The sequence below is a fragment of the Amphiura filiformis genome, chromosome 15 (assembly GCF_039555335.1).
Source record: "Amphiura filiformis chromosome 15, Afil_fr2py, whole genome shotgun sequence".
NCBI classification, from domain to species: domain Eukaryota; kingdom Metazoa; phylum Echinodermata; class Ophiuroidea; order Amphilepidida; family Amphiuridae; genus Amphiura; species Amphiura filiformis.
Window position 1 is genome coordinate 57,887,083 of NC_092642.1, and position 13,792 is coordinate 57,900,874.

General features: G+C 37.5%; 1 protein-coding gene across 1 annotated transcript in view; it reads left to right on the top strand.

The window, feature by feature from the left end:
• LOC140171062 (serine/threonine-protein kinase 31-like) overlaps nt 1-13,792 on the top strand; it is a 79,243-nt gene that overhangs the window by 837 nt on the left and 64,614 nt on the right. Inside the window, exons 2-10 of the mRNA XM_072194237.1 lie at nt 87-209; nt 1,742-1,792; nt 5,533-5,658; nt 7,673-7,762; nt 8,225-8,332; nt 9,044-9,094; nt 11,348-11,599; nt 12,523-12,627; nt 13,082-13,162. Of these exons, the coding sequence (XP_072050338.1) occupies nt 105-209; nt 1,742-1,792; nt 5,533-5,658; nt 7,673-7,762; nt 8,225-8,332; nt 9,044-9,094; nt 11,348-11,599; nt 12,523-12,627; nt 13,082-13,162 (969 nt within the window). The 5' untranslated portion in view covers nt 87-104. The remainder of the gene's footprint in view (nt 1-86; nt 210-1,741; nt 1,793-5,532; nt 5,659-7,672; nt 7,763-8,224; nt 8,333-9,043; nt 9,095-11,347; nt 11,600-12,522; nt 12,628-13,081; nt 13,163-13,792) is intronic.

The window sequence follows — 13,792 nt, forward strand, 5'->3', positions numbered from 1 at the left end:
ATTTTTGTTACACTTCTCTTAAGACTAGATAAAAATCAATTTTGAATACAGCATTCATTTGAATATTAATGCTTTTCTGATTACAGGAGTTACTACCTGATCTGATGGTAGCGCGCAATGAAGCACGCCAAGAAACATTCCAGGCAATCACTAGTTTCCTCTCCAAGACCAAATCCCTACCACTCGTTGACAGACAGGAGAAAGTGAAGGTAAGGGCAAACCAGTGAAAACATTTAGATATGTTACATTGTATAGGGCATGTCTAAAATGATTCCAGGCATGACGGTTCTTGTCCAAGACAATATCTCTTCCAGTCTTGACAGAGGGGATGGACGAGGTAAGGTTTTACCTGAATAAATACTTCATAGCCTGATGATAGTGTCCAGGTTTGTTAAGAATTCAAAGTGGGTGTTTCTATAGTTATCTGGGGTTCAACAGTATGAGAAAAACAAAACAAGTGACTTCACATTGGAGGCCAGATCTGCATTAATGCAGATTCCAGGAAAGCGCATCAATGTGATATGCTCTTGTACGTGCAGACAACGGCATGCCTTGAACGCCATACATGCACTGTAACACGTTGTAACATGCTCACAAGAAACACGCTCACTACACGATCATTTCCCAGATGCGCATCCAAGTGCCATATAGACAGTTGTTAATATTGATGGGGATCCCAGAATGCACATTGATGTGATCTCGCTCCAGTGTGAAGGTGCCCATTATCAGTCAACTTAAAATTAATAATTCTGGTATACCCTGCACACAAATATAATCCTAACCCTAACCCTAACCTTAACCCTAACCCTAATCCTAACCCTAACCCTAACCCTAACCCTAACCCCAACCCTAACCCTAAAACCAAAAAAATAGGGTGCACAGGGAAACCAGAATTGTATTAAAAATACAGGGTGTGCAGGGAAACCAGAATTGTACGTAAAATTGATAGACATGATCATTATAATGTTACTTTTATTTACCATGTGTCAAATTCATGTAAGGTTATAGGTGAAGGGCTAGCATTACGGCAGGTGTGAAATATAGAATGTTGCATCTGGTCATGTCATTTTCTTACAAGCCAAATGCTCATGAGCCCCTATTGCCTTGTGTCTTTATAATAGAAGGCTTGGATGTAAGTACTGCACTACTACAAAAGGGCACACCTGACACTTTTGATCATGATTCTTTTGAGGTTTTTAACATTTCAAATAAAATTCTATATAATGCATACATTCTTGGAGTGTTACCGTTAATGACTGTTGTTTGATGGTCCGGTTGTTCATAGATATCTACGTAGAAGAATATTTGTGACATGATCTGGTCCATGGGGGCCAAAGGCGGCAAATTTGAAACTTGGGTAAAGATGAAAATATGGGTAAAAAAAACAATAAAATACATAAGAAATAGGCATCAAAAAACTTCATAACTTTTAGAACCAAGTATGCTAGACCTTTGGTGTTTTCAGTAAATGATAACCTATTGTATGTATGATGTAATAATTACAGTAACTCAATTTTTGAAAATGCCTCTGTTGGCCCCCATGGACCAGATCATGTCACATTTGAAAACATGCCAAAATTCATACTTCAGATTCAACCCTATAATATTGGTGTGTTTTAACTGAGCATGTTCATGTGCCATTATCTGAAACTAGTCATCATGTCAGTTGTGCCATTTTGTCATGGTTAGGACAGTGTAGTGTAGCAACCATATATTTTGTGCCGTTGTCTGTTTCCTACAGCCCACCTCTGGCCCACCACTTGCCCTGTTATACCATAGCGAGGATGTATCAGTAAGCACCCAATATGCAACAGATAGATAAACTCACTGTCCACATCAAATACAATGAATGGCTACAGGCTATATCATTCTTGTTTTATTCTGCTTGTGTTCTAAATGTTTTGTCTTGCAATATACACTCTGTCAAATATACAGATAATCAAATGATAGGACTAAACCTGATTTTACAAAGACTTATTCCACAGTGCAACGAAAAGTTTATACCCAGAGATATTTTCTGCTAAAATAAGCGAAGCAGTGCTTTTGCTACCAACTTTTTTGACTGTTTTGACTTGTCGTCTTTATGGTTGTATAAAGCAGAAAATTGAAGGGCAACCTGATGTAAATTGTAATGGCTTAATAGTGTTACCAGGTTCTTATTGCTACTGCCACCAGAGGTACACTCACTGTAAACTAAAAACGTCCTAACAAGGAAAATCAACCTAAGATTAACTCACTACTACAATGGGGAATTATCTCTTCACTCCTTTGTGCCTCAATTCAACTTAGGTGAAGTTAGGGCACTAAAGAATAGAGGCCGTCAGCGTGACGTCATATGCCGCCATCTTGTGGGTACACGCTGCGATGGTCGTTTGATCTCCATGCGTGATGATGCGTGATAATAGTTGCGTGGCGAGCTGCGCCCTGTGCGTAGTGTCCAACGCATGAACACGTGTAGCATTTGTACCCACAAAATGGCACACGATGGCGAAAGGCTGACGGCCTCTATTGAATTTAGGGCACTTCTTAGGACACCACTTCACTTAACAAAGGTAATCATTTGACTTTTAGGACAGTCACTTCACTTCAGTGGGTTTCCTGGGAGTGAAGTGGTTTCATTATTATATTGAAGTGGGTGTCCTAAAAAGTTTTCTAACTTCAATTCTTTAGTGCCCTAATTTCACCTAAGTTGAACTGAGGCACAAAGGAGTGAAGAGATAATTCCCCATTGTAGTAGGGAGTTAATCTTAGGTTGATTTTTCCTTGTTAGGACCTTTTTAGTTTACAGTGACTGTCGGTTGGGCAGCTACTAAATTTTTTTTTTAGAGTACCAGTGTGGGTACTCTATAGTGCACACATCAGAGTCACGCATAATGTATATACACTGGTACTGGGCTGGTCCTGCACTGGTACTCTAGAGTAGCCACAAAGTAGCTCGGCAGCAGTAGGAATTATTACAGATCAGAATAATCCTTTGCTTGAGTTTGACTGACCATGGTGTATGAAGACTGCCACTGTGATAAATGGTTGGTGAACTGGACCTTAAGCCCTTATCACATGCCCTGCAGCAGAGTATCTCTTTGTTAGATTATAGCATTTTGATGGCTGTGGGCATTTAGTCTTTGTAAAATCAGGTTTGATATAATTTTAAGATTGTATGACATTCCTAAGTAACTGAGCCCAAAGCTTAAGAGATTGTGATTTTTTTAAGCCAAGCTAACTGCAATGCAGTGTCATTTAGAAGTCAATCACAGTGGAGTAATTTTGAATTGACTTGCGATTCACAATACGATGCGCCACCAGTGGTTGCTCTTGCCGGTCCAGGGTTGGCATCTCAGTTCTAGCTAATTTTAACGCGAGTGTGATGTTAAAAAGAGCTCCATGAAGGATTCAGTATGAATGATCAATAGATAGAAAGTAATTGTAAATTACTAATTTTAGTGTGTATTTGTGTGTAACATCATGGTATTGACATTTAAATACATGTTGACATATGTTCCTGTGTTGTATTAAGTGGGCCTGGATGTCAACTTTTTCCATGATGCACTACATATTTTGTCCTCTCCCTAGCAACTGGAGGTGCATTGTATTGTGAATCACAAGAGTTGACATTTGAATAGAAGCTAGCGTTGCGTAGGGAAATGCAATCTCTGAAGCAATTAATGCAGAACTTTGTTAATCAAGAATTATTTCAAAATTGAGCTCCTGCATGCATTGTTACCAAATGTTTCCTGTTGAAAGTAGCTACTGCTAACTCATTATTGTTATTTATTTTGTTATTGCCTAATTATTCATGCATGGTAATAATTTCCCACTTGCATGCATTTTCCCTGCATTGTGATTTAAAAGATACATGCAAAGCAACGTGTCAAGTTAATCCACCTCCTCTCTGCCATTGATAACAAAATCAACATCAGTGTGAGGGTTAATGTTGGAATCAACATATCAATTCTTGCAAAGATTCTTGCATTGTGTGAATCAAAGTTGATTTTCATAGATACTTAGCAAGAATCATATTATATGCACACACAAGCAATAGTAAATGTTGAAGTAACAACTTGTAATTGGGTATACCGACTAATAATAACAGAGGGTGCACCAAGGAGCAAAGTCTATATCATCAGGCAATGAACGCCAATTGTTATGCCATATTTTTTTTGCATCTTTCATTTAAATGCGAATGCTTGGCATGCTCTTTAGCAGAAACATGAAGGCATGCAACCCCATGTGTGATTTGTTAGACATGGTCTATTGAACGATATGCCCTCAAGAATATACAAGAATTCTGAGGGACTTTGCCTGTTGGTGAGCTATATGGACATCTTTCATCTCTGGGTATTGGTCACAAGCTAGGAATGTAAAAGAGAAAATAAACATCTTAAGGGCTGGGATATGAGCGTTTGGACAGTATTTATTTTGGGACATTAGAGCACATCAGACATATCGAATTGCATTCTGAATCTGAAGAATGTCATTCTGATATCAAATAATTTTGATTTTTGAAATTCGCAATTTAATACACATTTTATGGCAAATCATTAAAATTGATATTTTTGATATTTAACAGTACTTGAAGTAAACTTTAGAAATCTGATGATTTATACTTAAAGTGTATGTAGGTGGGATGAAAAGCCGACGATCAATTGAAAATTTTGACCTTTCGTATTGAAGATATGGATTTTTTCCCAAACACAAAAAAAATTAGGTCTTTTTTGGGAAAAAATCTATATCTTCAATATGAAATGTCAAAATTTTCAATTGACCGTCGGCTTTTCCTCCCTGCTACATACACTTTAAGAATATAACATTAGATTTATATAATTTACTTCGAGGACTGTTATATATCAAAAATTTGAAAAATATCAAATGTTTATAATTTGTCATAAAATTTGTATTATATTGTGATTTTCAAAAATGAAAATTATTTGATATCAGAAAGACATGCTTCAGTATTCAGAATGCAATTCGATAGGTCTGAGGTGCTCTCATGTCCCACAAAAAATACTGTCGAAACATAATAAACGCTCATTTTAGATCTCTTAGGGTGTGCTGGTTGTGTGTTGCACAAGGAATATGTATTTTATATGACTCTGATATTCAACTCTTGCACTCACACGGTGAATTGATTTCGGCTAAATTCCTTGGCAACATTCAAGGCTGATTCTCTCATTTAATTGGCTGTTTCAGTTGAAATTCCATATACTCACTATGGAAGACATGGCCTTAATCTTCCACACAAAGAATTTCAAAATGGGGTTACCTGAATGGGTGACTCCATTGTATCGATTTCAACTGGGAACTGGCCAATAAATGCCACAACATATTTAACCCTGGGCAAGTTGATGTATTTTAATACCACATTGTATTTGCATGCTGACCTTACTTTATATTTATCCACCCATGCATGAGATCCAACATCATCACCTGTTCAATTTATTTGTTTGATAATCTTGTAATCACTGTTAAATGGCCGCAGACAATGTTATGAGTGATGTTGATGTATGACTGTCATTATTTCACCCTTGCCATCAGATTGCTCTTGAGTGTCTGGAAGCAGAGTACTTTGATCTCCTAGCTGCAGATAAAGATGCCACAGCAGCCAAGGAAGATAGCAGCCAAATTGCTGATGCATGTATACAGGAGTATACACAGTGGAAGGTAAGTTCTAGCAGGCCCATGGCACTTTGTACATAATGCCTGTCCATTTGGAAGAGTTACAAAATGACCACTCAGTAAACATCACCAGCCAGGTCTTACTATGTGCCATGTACTGAGAGAGACCATAGAGTAGAGTCCGAAGTTTACCGTTTTCTAAAATCCATTTTCCGTGTTGTAATCCGTGTTGTAAAATTTGTAAATCTGTGTCATGAATAAAGCTTAAAATGTATAAAGAATGATATTAATGTCACAATAAAGTGTTCAATATCGCGATCAATATGCTCTGATTGGAATATTCTCACGATAATAGGCCGACTATTACGATGTTTGGAGGGATATAGGGGGTTCATGCCTTGGTAATATACCTTTATTTCGGAATTGTTAAACAGTATTTTATCATAAAAATTGACATACACAACTCATGCTTGTTTTTAACATTTATTTCTCTTATCTTTTAACAATTTTTGTCACATCATACAAAAATGTCATTTTCTGTGTTTTACCTCCGATTCCGTGATTTTTTTCCGTTTTCCGTAAAACGGAAAACTTTGGACTCTACCATAGAGCCCTAGGGCTCTGTTGAAGAGATGGTTCTGAATTTTTGAAGCCATGGATAATTATCAGTCCCAGAACAACGCCAAATATGGATTAAAAGACCTTTGACCTTGGATGTACAACAACATGTTATGATCTAATGGGAAACTGTGCACATCAACAAACACCATTTCTATCAAAAAGGCAACGTCTGATATAATTTGAAACCACATAAATTACTAGAGTTGGTTCTTCTCTTGGATTTGGACCAAGCTTTAGAATATCGAATGTTGCGTTTTGAAATAAAACAAACCAGAAATTTATCACCCATTGTAAAAGATATGGCACATGTACCGAATACATGTACAGACATTGGCATTAGACCATGCTAACCACATAAGGAGATTATACGATTAACCTAGTGCAGCTATTATCATAGCAGGGTATTATTATGTAATACTCCTGATCCATATTTGGCGTTCTCTTGGACTGATTATATGCAAGAGTCACATTTTTGTACTTGATATAGAATTAGCCGCACCCTGCAGCAGTCAATCACCATGCATAAGCAAGAATCCAATGTCAAAACTCAGGGCTATAATCAGTGATAAAAATGTAAAAGCAAATCTATATAGCTACTCCTACCACACATTTTGTTTCCAAAAGGTTATTAAATAACATATTAAAAAGATACATACTTGAAGCTTCTAGAAATGATGAGAAACATGTTTTATTTATGTTGTCTGCTTTATGTCATCCATGGCTCATTACCATAATTATGGCACAGCTCTTACACTGTCCAGCTCTTACACAAGATTGCGCTATTACACTGTCCTCAGTTTTGCGATCAGAGTGGCACCTCTCACAATTTAGTTCTCTATGGTTCTAAGCATAGAAAAGTATAAGGAGAAGGTGGACATCTTTGCTCAGACATGGAGGAAAATTCATGTTTGTTTGAAAGCAGCCTGCAGGGCATGAAAAGTTTATTTTTTACTTCTGTTCTTCTCACTAAATATGCAGGCAGTGAATCATTAACCTGATTTGCAGAGCAGCAGAGACGAACTGATTGACTTTGACACCCCATAATAAATATGGCGGAATAAAAACTTGGGTGTTGCAAGGCATTCAGTAAAAACACCATCATATTATGTTGTTATAGTATTTGGCAAGGTCCTTTAGCAGTGTCTGACTGTTCTTCCTGCTTGTTCGTAAAAAGAACTAGGTCACGCCTGGGTCACGCGATGCTACGCAGCTTTATCGGCAAATGAGGTGCTGATGTGATGATGATGTGATTCAATTAGCCAATCAGAACCCCACTTCTGTGTTATGAAAACTATAGTGTAGCCGAATAAGTAGTAATGTCTGTATGAGTATATATGGAAGAAAATGTTTCTCAAACTGAAAATAATTTGTTTTTAATGAATACTCTTATTTCTATGTTAATTTAAAATATATTGTTTTCTTTTTTGTTTACCCGTAGACTGATAAGTGTAGCTACTTAAGCAGTATCAGAACAACAACAGACAACACACTGACATTGTGGACATCTCTTCTTGCCAAGTTGTTACTTGTGAGTGTTGCAAATTTTGATGGTGTTACATTCAAAATGAATTTCCTGTGAAAATGAGGAGGGGTGGCCTTTGGCATTTCAAAAAACATATTGCAGAATTAAATTGATACGTAGTAAGTTTACCAGCAAAATAGATTTAAATTTTGACATTCTTAAATAAAAACTGAACCGTAGAGGTTTATTTAAGGAGAAAGTAGAACAATATTAAAAAAGAGTTGCTTGCGTGTGATGGCAGGCCTATTATACTTAACACACAACAGAGCAAACAGCATTTGTGGGGGTGAAAAATTGTATATAGTGCTTTTACCCTTGTGCAGTCAGTGTACAGTTTCAAATCGCGAGCATTCACTGAAATTGCTGGCGTACACATTTAGTCTGTGGCAACCTTTGAGATAAGTTCAGTAAAACTTGACTGAGGTATACATATTAACGCTGACTTCCCCGTAATCTTTTCCCCCATAGAGTTTTGGATTGGACAGAGATGAAGATGTTGAGCCAGTGGAATCCACCGATGAGCTTATTGAGACACTAATGGTTGCCATAGATACAGAACTCTATATGTCACAGAAGGTAGTGTAAATTGAAGCTTACTTGTTTCCTTTGAGTTTAAAGTGTGAATAATTTGTGATAATGGTATGATTGTATTATTTTTATGTAATTATTCTTCCTGCAAGTTTGGCCACAAAAAAAAAATCATCCTTGACCAGGACTTGAACCTTGGCCTCCTGGATATCTGGACCATCCCTCGTATGGTGCTGTATACTCTGGTCACTCTATCTAAACAGAAATGAAATTCTGTCTAATTAATAGGGGTGAGAATACGACTGTGATATGGCTTACCATAAATCCCCCATGAGACACTGACTAATTAACCACCCTCTTGGAATACAAGAGCAGTGACCAGTCATGTTGTATACACATAATATAGCACGGATAAGGGATAAGTTGACATTTGATTTGTACAGGCATGTGCCAGGGGTTATACCCAATCTGGCCAGGAGGGGCTATTATCAATTAATGAGCAATTAGTGGTTTTGGCCCGTTTCTGTTTTGATAGTGTGATGATCTGAACTCAGTAAAGAGTTTTACACCTTTGGTAACTTTTATTGACTTGGTTTAAGGAATCAGGTGTCTAAAAGGTTGGCAATCCCTAACTTGGGAGTACCTTTATTATGCTGAAGGACTAAGTTATGACCAAAACTTTTGAGGGACATATAAAATTTGTATTAGAATTAAACCAACATGGATGAACTAAGATTTCTGTATATTATTTGTTGACAGTCTTACACACCTGTAGTTAAACTGGATCCATCTCTTCTACAAACCAAACAGGTAAGACTGCTGCCCTCAGTCGTCAACCGTCTGGATTGACGACTGAGAAAACTACGTGGCCTGGCATTTTCGGGTAATTTTGTACCCGGCACGCTGCACGCAGTTTTACCTTTTTTTTTCCTTTTTTAAAGTTTTTTTTCGGTTTTGTAGTGTCGGTGGACCTAGACCTAAATGCTAGGATCATTCATGGTTGACCTAAAAAAAAAAAAAAAAAAAAAAAATGTCAAGATGTTTTGTATTTTTAATATGAAAATTGATAATTTGTATTCATGTCATACTCTATTAATGATTTCAAAATGCATTGAATTTGAATGCATTTTGAAATCATTAATAGAGTATGACATGAATACAAAATATCAATTTTCTTATTAAAAATACAAAACATCTTGAAATTTTTTTTTTTTTTTAATTTTTTTTTTTAGGTCAACCATGAATGATCCTAGCGTTTAGGTCTAGGTCCGGGGACACTACAAAACCGAAAAAATAATTTTTTTTTTGAATTTGGTACCGGGCAGGGTATTTCCTGCCCGGTAATGTAATCTCGGCGGGTACCCGAATACCCCATGGATTTTGCAACAGGATTCCTGTGGCATAGAGCATCTTGCAGTTGTGTCCAAATTGTCCAAAACGGGCGCCGCTAGTCAGTCGGCCACGGCGCACAACCAAAGTCGCATTGAATAGTTTTCAGAAGTCCGTCATGATATTGGCTGTAAGATAATCAGTCGTCACTACGAAGCATACACAGTAAATGCGAAGTGTAGACGGCTGATTGGAATTTGTCTAGTAAGTGCTCTAGAAATAGGGTCTGGATTTGCTTGCAACTAAATGTAATTAAAGCTGAATTTACACTCGGTCGCTGAGCATTAGTCTGTGAATTTTGCTGACTTACTCAATTTAGTCCCTTGGCAATAACCTTTGGTCAGCTAAAATCCATGACCTCTGGCACATAAAGAAATACATTCAATGTAATGATGTAAAATCTGCCTCATCAGAACAAGCAACACCAATTTTCAGCTAAGATCAGATGAGGACAGTTACAAATTGCCATGTGCTTCTTCAGGCGTTTACGATTTAAGATTATGATCATTTTTAGCGTACCAAATCTTGTTTGGTATCAACAAAATCTAAATTGCTGGGATATTAATTGTATAACATTCTTCCTTCATAGTTTAGGTGACACTCATATCGTGCAAAATATTGAGATTATCTTACACAGAACTGAATTTGAGGTTGAGGTTGAACTTTGCATGTTATGATGGTGATGCAGTTGAAATTTAATTCTTGAATATATCTCTCTCTCTGTCACTATTTCTCTGTGTGTGTCTCTCTCGCACTCTAGTTGAATTTATACTCAATCACTGATACACTGCTTTTGGAAAGCAATGAACGATCGCCAAATTTCTGCATTTATATGATACACCCAGCGTTCGAAATAAGCCCTATCGCAGTGCAAGTTGCACCCTAAAATTTGCCTGTTGCGATACAACTTTAAAAGTGCAGGGCAAAATTGTGATACCACATTGTACCGACTTTATGTGTTGATTGTCTGAGACTGCACTTCCAGTTGCTGTTCTGCATCAGATGAAATTGCACCACAACTTTCCAAATGTGACCCGAAAGTGCACCCCAAGGTAAAAAAAATAATTTGACGACTGGATGCACCGCTTTTGGAAAGCAGAGATCAGGTTTTTGCCTGAATTCAGGTTTTTTATGAGTCCAAAGTCTCGTGTTTTTTATTTATTTTTAGCCCATTTGGAGCTTTTTGGCCTGCATTCACATGCTTTTTCAGGTTTTTCTCAACAGGTTTTTTGAGTGAAACTGAGTGGCATATCTGCCAAAGCAATACTAATCACAGCTCTCTTGATTGCAGATGACAATTGAAATATTCAAAAGGCCACAAAATAGTAGATCCAGTTTGTACAAAATGATTGGTTGATGCATTCATGTGGCAAGCGACATCGCTCAGGAGTTGACATTTCTTCAACTTGCGACATTGTTTTTGCCTCTGCAAATTGTATCGATTTGCTTCTGCAAAAGTGATTGAAATAAATTCAGCTTATCTCTCTCTGTCTGTCTATATTTTTGTCTCTGTCTCTTCGTCTCTGTCTGAGTCTGTCTTGCTCACTGTCTGTCACTAACTTGATGTTTGAATTTGCAACTAAAAGGTCTTACAGGCTCAGATTTTCTTTTATTAAGTACCTGTTTTGAAGGTATGCCAAAATTGAATTTCCGTTCTATTTCACTACTTTGCAGCAAAAAGAAACCATCAAAGCAGGGGTTCTGACCAAAACCGTATGCTGCCTGACCAAAGAACTTCGCCGAGAGCTAGCCTCCATCGAAACCTTAACAGAACTGTACAATCACCATGAGCAGCTTGGCAAAGAGTTGGAACCATGGATGAACTCCAAACCAGATGTATCTGAGATGCAGACTGTGCAGAAAGATATCAAAGGACTGCGCTCCAGACTAAGACATAAGCTGGCTGATAAGCATGATATGGACGAGGTGAGCTGCCATTTACTGATACTGCATTTTATCAATTGTTTGTATTGCTCAAAATGATTTTGTGTTGGGGGAAAAATAGTTCAGTGCAAGGTTGTTGAGGGTTGCCATTTGATGCTTTCAGATTATGGATTATTTCTAGGTTTAGATTGGGCCTGTGCAGGGGTGCAAGTTTTCTGTTTTTTGCCGGATTTCCATTTTGTTTGTTTTTTATCCGGATTTGGAATCTGGATTTTTTTAAAACAGCTACTTGCATCCCTGGGCCTGTGGTACTTGCATAATGCTTCATTTCGAAATGTATTTGCTGAAATACTTATATTCACAAACTGATAAATTAACTGTCCACTAATTTACCTAATCAGCCTTTGTTTTACCTCGAGTGGTACAGATGTAGGTGCATATTCCACTGGCGGTAATATCGAATCAAGTGTCGTGCATGCCAGCCTAACCCTACAAAGAGTAAACACACATAGAAAGAGGTTTTGTCTTCACTCTTGTGGTGCAAATGTGTAAAGCTCTGATGTCACGACCAAACTTACAATGAAGCAAAGTGTAGTCATTTGCAGTTTTTTTCTTGCCCATGTAGCAGCCAACTGTTTCGATTTTAGTTTGATTTGTTCAGGTTTAGAGTTTTGAAACTGTCGAACATCTGAGCAATCAAGATTTTTCAAATCTTCCAAAGAACACATTTTTTTTGTCTTTTTCAAATCACTAACCCTAGCCCTAACTAGGGGAATGCAGAGGGCCCCAGGGTTGATTCCTAAACATGCAAAATTGGCCTATTTTGAGACTATTCTTTATGCAGCGCACCCGACACCCGGGTCTTAAGGTTCCTGGTTACGCCCTAGTGGCTGTTCAGATTTTGGACTTTCTATTGTTGGAAGATATTCTTGCCTAATTATTATTTGTGTGTGTGTGTTATATAGGCTCCAGAACTATGTGATGAGAAGAATAAAGAAAGCCTAAATGATGAGTTGGGCCAGATCAGAAGTGGACTTCAAGAAGCTTATGCCACAGAGGACAAACTACTTGTAAGTAGGATTAATTGTTACATAAGTAAGATGTATTATCAACTTGCAGATTTGTTTTTTCAACCCATGTATACTTTGATCAGCTGCTAATCGACAGGAATTATTAGGCTTTTACCACTACGCCGAAAAGTAGATCCACATTAAGAAGGATATTATTGATCTGACTGGTCTATATTTTGGGTGTTAAAGAAAGTAGACAAAGTATAGAACTTCAAATAATAATTTGTAATACTTTCGGCAAGATGTCACAAGACAATTCTCCAAATAATATAATCTGTGATGTTATAAGGCCTGCCGATTATGAGCTGATCAAACTATAGATCCTTTGTCATCTCAAAGCATGGTTGTACTTTTAGATTTGCAGCTGTCAATATTGAATTCATTATGATAGACACCTTCCATGATTGGGCGAGAGAAGTTGTTAATTTGTTTATATTTTGTTCTACCTATGCAGGTTGGTTTGGCTGGTCTTACCAAGAGACACTTCCCAGAGTTGGCTCTTTTACACCCTACATTCAGAATTAAGGACTATCTGGTAAGTATTTAATACTAGATTTCGCGGTTCTCGAGTTGGGCGGTTCTCGTGATAGGCCTATCTCTAATTACCCAAACGGGTTATTATAGGCCTTACCATAACTGGTGATTTTTATGTTAATCATGTCTTTAAAATAGGTCCGATGAGATGCACCTGTCAGTCACACTGTAATGCTTTCCGATGCGCGATGCGGTACTCTGCGCACACCCCGCCCCGTTGATACTCCGCGATAGCACACCGCGAGCACGCAATATCGCACAGACGCACGGACGGACACTCTGTGATTAGTATTATGATAATCCAATCTCAAATCTGCTGACTGGCATTCTGTCATGATTGTGCCAACGAAGTAGAAAAATCAGAAATTAATAAACCGGGCATGCAATGTGGCTTGATCAGTCAGTGACTGTAAGGCACACAAAATGGTTCTTGCATGTCCACATAGGACAAACATTTATCTTGAAATAGGAAAAAATGGTGTATTGTACAAAAGACAGATATTTTTTGTATATAATATGACAGATATTGTTAATTATAATTTATAACACAAAATTGGGACATGAACACTTGTTCAGAATGAACATGGTTGATTATTTATGAACTCCTCAACAAAAACTTGGAAAGTTTTTT